This window comes from Leucopleurus acutus, assembly GCF_964270905.1.
Source record: "Leucopleurus acutus genome assembly, chromosome: 20".
NCBI lineage: Eukaryota > Metazoa > Chordata > Mammalia > Artiodactyla > Delphinidae > Leucopleurus > Leucopleurus acutus.
This window is the reverse complement of record NC_139162.1, coordinates 55714996-55719777: the sequence shown is the minus strand read 5'-3', so window position 1 is coordinate 55719777 and position 4782 is coordinate 55714996. Positions and strand designations below refer to the sequence as shown.

Here is a 4782-nt window from a genome sequence, read left to right as displayed (position 1 = left end):
AGACGACCTGTGTGTACACTGAGATCATCAGTGAGTGTGCTGCAGCTGGTTTATACTCGAACATTCCAGCTCTGCATACAGTGCATTCCCACTGGCACCGTGAAGTTGGCCAAAAGAGAGTATTTACACCAAAGAAACAGACGAGTGCCACAGTTAGGGCTTTTGAAAAAGTGATACATTTTTAGAGGCATTTTAGCAGCACACCCACTGGCTGTCACTTCACACACCATTGTGCTCATTCAAACACCTCGTGTTTCTGGAGAAACTGTACTAGGTGTTGTCTCATGAAGAGAGAATAGATTGATGGGTCCAGGAGAAGTTTTAGGGAATAGTTTTAGATTTACCTGTTGCAAACTGGAGACTGTTTTCACCCACTTATTCAGTTATTAAAACAGAGTCTGTGTTATGGGATGAACGAATAAGGGTCAATGACACACATTAGCGAATGTGGAAATTAAAAATAAAGCAACATGTGTTTCATGATAAGTGAAACAGAACATGAACATGTATAAAGGTAAGGACTCAAACCTGCCGTGTGGGATGTGCCTCACGTCACAGGGGTGAGAGGGGACGGGGCAGTCAGGGAGAGTCATCACTGGTGGGGAGGGAAGGCACCATGGTTATCCGAGGCCCAGTCCTCCACAGGGACTCCCGGGCCTTCTCCTGCACCCACACCACGTCTCTCCCTCCCTGGTCAGACAGTTCACACAACACGTGCTGCAGATTCTCTTCCAGAACCTCCTGGGCACATAAGGTGGTGACAGGGCTCCACCACTCGGACGGTGCACGGTCCCCTCTTGTGTTCAGCTCCTGGCTGCATCTTGGGCTCCTCCGTGGCCGTGTTGAGCCTGAAAGAGCAGAATCCCGAGGCCCAGCAGGACGGAGCCGGCCATGCCCATCCGGATGAGGTTCTCCACTGTGTAGTCTTGGCGGTGTGAGGGTAGGGATTCTGGACGAGAGATCACACGGTCAGAGCAGATCCCAGTCACTCCTGAATCCTGGATGTCCACCCAGGGAACCTGCCTCTCCTTGACAGGACATGACCCTCGGAGCCCAGCCCCATATCTGAGTGATTTCATCACTCGTGGGATCTGACTTGTTTTGTGGCGGGTGGATGGTGTCAGCTGCTCATGAGAATCGTAAAGTGAGGGTGTGAGTGAGGAGTTGGGGAGACACGAGCCCTTCTCCTGGGTTCTGTGTCGTCACTGCCTCCAATTCTCATATTACAGCTTCTACACAGTTCCTTAATGAGCCCTTCCTCTAATATGCCAGGTTCCCTCTGCTCTCCTCATTGGATTCTCTCAGCCACCATGTGTTCTTTGAATTCAGAACCTGCTTTGGAATCACTTTGGAACAGAGTTGGCTGTGCCCCCGGTGCTCAGGATCAGTGAGAAAAGTGGTCTCTTAAGACAGAAATAATTGAGTGCTGTGTGTTCTGTGTTCAGTCTGAGATTGAACCCTATAATCTTACTCTCCTGCTTCTGGGAGTTGCCACTGATTCAACAGCTGAGGACCCAGGATCCAGTGATGAGACTTTGGAGTCAGGGGCCATTGAATGTCCTCCTCTCTGGAGGCCCAGTGTGTCCCCTCATTCATTACTACCTCAGACATTTCTGGGGACAGAGCCCTGAGCTGACTGAGTCAGAGAGGACACGGTCAGGGTCCCTCACCTGAGACCGCGAGCTCCAGGGGGGCACTGGCATGTGACAACAGGTAGGGGTTACTGCTGAGTGAGCTGTAGCACCTGTAGGTCCCATTGTGGGCTGAGGTCACGGGACTCATGGAGAATTCGGCCTGGAAATGCCCACCTCGGTACTTTGATCTAAGACGCAGTGGGGGCCGGGCTGCCCCCTCCTTGGACAGAAGGAAAGTTTCCCTTCTGCTTCCTGACTGACACAGCAGGGTCACGTTCTCTCCTGAGGCCACCAGGGGGCCCGGCTGCACCGAGAGGGAGGGCGTGTCAGGGAACGACCCTAGAGAGAGGAAGGGGGGTGAGGGGCTGCCTGCCCCCTGGTTCTGAACTGCGACTCAGCTGGGCCTCCCTGAGGCCCCTCATCTCTGTCTGTGTCTGTTTTCTCCGAGTCTCTCCCTCTCCCTGCCCACCCCCGTCTCTCTCTGTCTCCCTCCCTTTCTCCCTGGGGACCCCTCACGCCTGGTCCCAGCATCACCAGCTGGGGCTCCCCCGGCAGGGCCTGTGCAGAGTCTGGGTCCCTGACTGACCCGCTGGCTCCTCACCTGCCACCAGGATGTCCAGGGGGTCACTGGGGGCCGACCACTCGGAGGAGAGGTTGTGTCCACCGTAGCATATGTACCGGCCCGCGTGGGTGATGGTCACCGGGCCCAGGGGGAAGTCGGCCTGAGAGAGCCCAGCCTGGGGCTGCCGGCCAGGGCGCTGGGGGAGGGCCTGTCTCCCCTCCTGGGACAGAGCGAATCTGTCATAGCCGACGTCAGAGCGACACTGGAGGGTCAGGCTCTGTCCAGAGGCCACGACAGGGCCCTGCGGGGTCAGGAGGGAGGGCTTCCCAGACACACCTGGGGGAAGACCAGCCCTGGGCTGTAGGGGCTGGTTCCTCCCATGAAGCCCCTTCTCCCATCCTGGTCCCCAGGCCTCATTGTCGCTCACACTCTGTGTCTCTGTCCTGTGCGCCCCGCTCCCCCCTCACCCCACCCTCTCATCTGGGACAATCCTGGGAGAAAAGCATCTAATAATCTGTCTCGTGCCTCAAGAAGTGCGTGAGGCCAGGGTGGGACCTCCTCACCTGGGAACAGGAGCTCCAGGGGGTCACTGGGGGCCGACCACACCTGGGGGGTGTCCCTGTAAGAGCCGTGGCATCTGAACATCCACCTGTGGCTGGGGGTCACGCGACCCACGGGGAGCAGGGCCTGGGTCTGCCCACGGGGGCCTCGCTGTGCATCCAGGGTCCAGGAGGACTTGGGTTCTCCTTCCTTAGTCAGAATGAACCCGTGCAGTCCCTCCCATGAGCCACACTGGAGGGTCACGTTCCCTCCCGAGGTCACCACAGGGCTCGGCAGGGCTGAGAGGGTGGGTTTGCTGTGGACCCCTAGGAGAGAAGGAGGGAGCTTATGAAATGGGGGCTCACACGCCCCTCTCCTCCCCCAGGGCTGGGCTGTGAGAGGGACACACGCCTGAGAGCAGACCCCCTTCCTGAGGGCAGAGCCCGATGCTGGGACCCCCTGGTGTCCTCTCACCTGTCACCACCAGCTCCAGGGGGTCACTGCGCTCTGACCAGCCAGTGGGGCTGCGATAGTAACAGTGATATCTCCCTGCGTAGTCCTGTGTCATGTGTGGGATGGAGAACTTGCCCTTGTCCCCGGGCTCCAGTGAGGGCTGTCTGTCCCAGGGTGGTGAGCTTCCCTCTTTATTCAGATGGAACTCCCAGACCCCCAGGGTCCCCTGACACCAGATGGTCACGGGGCTCCCCCAGGGGATCACAGAGCCGGGCTCAGCCCAGATGGTGGGTTTGGGGAGGGTGCCTGGAAGGACATCAGAGGCTGCGTCACAAGACATCCTCACCCCCAGGTCCCCAGCTCTCAGCCCCCAACCTCCCGGACTCCCCCTCCTTCAGCTCAGAACTGCTGTTCCCCACCCCATTGCCTGGGGGTGGCCCCTTGTCCCCATGAGCAGGAGGGAGCTGGGACACTTGGGGACAGACTCACCTGCCTGCACCTGGGTCCTCAGGCCCACACTCAGCCCTGGAAGAGAGACCCCTGTGAGAGGTTCGCCCTGAATCCTGAGCAGCGCCTCTCCTACCCGTGAGCCTCCTGAGTCCTGGGGTCTCCTGACAGAGCAGCCTGGCTGTGGGGAGGGGTCCGTCCCTGGCTGGGGCTTCCCCTCCCCCTCCTCCATCTCACCAAGGCAGAGCAGGGCCGTGAGGCTGGGGGTCATGGCGTCTCGTCCCTGTGGTCCAGGCGGTGCAGATGGAGGAGACCACGGTGCCCTCAGGACGGAGACCCGAGGGTGTGTCCACTGGGAGGCTGGTCCTCCCCGTCACAGGGCTGTCACGTTAGCAGCCCCACAGGAAGGGGAACTGCCCCTCTGCAGGAGCCTGGCTCTCATTCCCATGACAGACCCGGTGTCTTCCTGAGACGCCCCTTCCATATGAGGGTGACCCAGGCACGTCTTTCCCTCTCATAGCCTCCCCGTTGGGTCTCCTTCGTCCTCAGCCGGTCCATCAGCAGGTCCCATGGACAGGGGTCACCCAGGCCCTGGCGATGCTTCAGGGAGGTTGCAGGTTCCTGCTGCACCGCAGAGCTCAGATCAGCAGAGACACACGTTTAACATCTGCCTACAGCTCCGTGGAGGTCAGTGTGGCAGTGAGCACAGAGGAGAAGTTCGGGGCAATAAGGAAGGAAACATGCCTGCTCCCCTGGCCCCAGAGTGTGGGTTTGCTTTCTGTCTCAGCCCCCTTCAGGGACTTCTCCCTTTTTCTTGAAACAGCGTCCACTCCACCTTCCTGGGAACAAGCCCCTGAGTCGTTCCTGCCTGCTCGGTGGCCCTTGATCCTTGGACAGGGCTCTCCTCCCCGTCCTGTCGTCCTGCCTGGAAGCTGAGGGGACCTTGATTTGAGTTAGAGGTCTCCCTTTGAAGGAAAACATCTCTATTTAACTCTGTCCCCACTGCTCTTGTAACCGTGAGGGCAGTGCCCTTTCTGAGCCTGAGTTTCCTCCTCTGCATGTTGTCGCGAGCCCCACTCCTCAGAGTGGCTGTGAGCTAAGTGGTCTCAGGTTCATTGCAGGATCACCGTTGTTAATTTCCAGAGC

General features: G+C 58.7%; 1 protein-coding gene across 2 annotated transcripts; it reads right to left on the bottom strand.

Annotated features, from left to right (window-relative positions):
• Window positions 1-663: 663 nt before the first annotated feature.
• LOC309977430 (leukocyte immunoglobulin-like receptor subfamily A member 6) lies at window positions 664-3944 on the bottom strand. Of its 2 annotated transcripts, XM_082863541.1 has the most exons (7): window positions 3874-3944; window positions 3679-3714; window positions 3211-3495; window positions 2760-3062; window positions 2236-2532; window positions 1671-1973; window positions 664-949 (listed from the first exon to the last, which is right to left on the bottom strand). In XM_082863541.1, the coding sequence occupies exons 1-7, from the start codon at window positions 3905-3907 to the stop codon at window positions 804-806; spliced, it is 1404 nt and encodes a 467-aa protein (XP_082719667.1). In that variant the 5' UTR covers window positions 3908-3944; the 3' UTR covers window positions 664-803. The 2 variants fall into 2 exon arrangements, with proteins under 2 accessions (XP_082719667.1, XP_082719668.1); XM_082863542.1 differs by having other exon boundaries at window positions 3679-3922.
• Window positions 3945-4782: the final 838 nt, after the last annotated feature.

Coding starts and splice junctions, on each gene's coding strand:
- LOC309977430 (XM_082863542.1), bottom strand. CDS start 3,907: ATGACCCCCAGCCTCACGGCCCTGCTCTGCCTTGGTGAGATGGAGGAG. Junction 3,496..3,678: donor GAGGACCCAGGTGCAGGCAG/GTGAGTCTGTCC, acceptor ATGTCCTTCCAG/GCACCCTCCCCAAACCCACC. Junction 3,063..3,210: donor CCTGGAGCTGGTGGTGACAG/GTGAGAGGACAC, acceptor CTTCTCTCCTAG/GGGTCCACAGCAAACCCACC.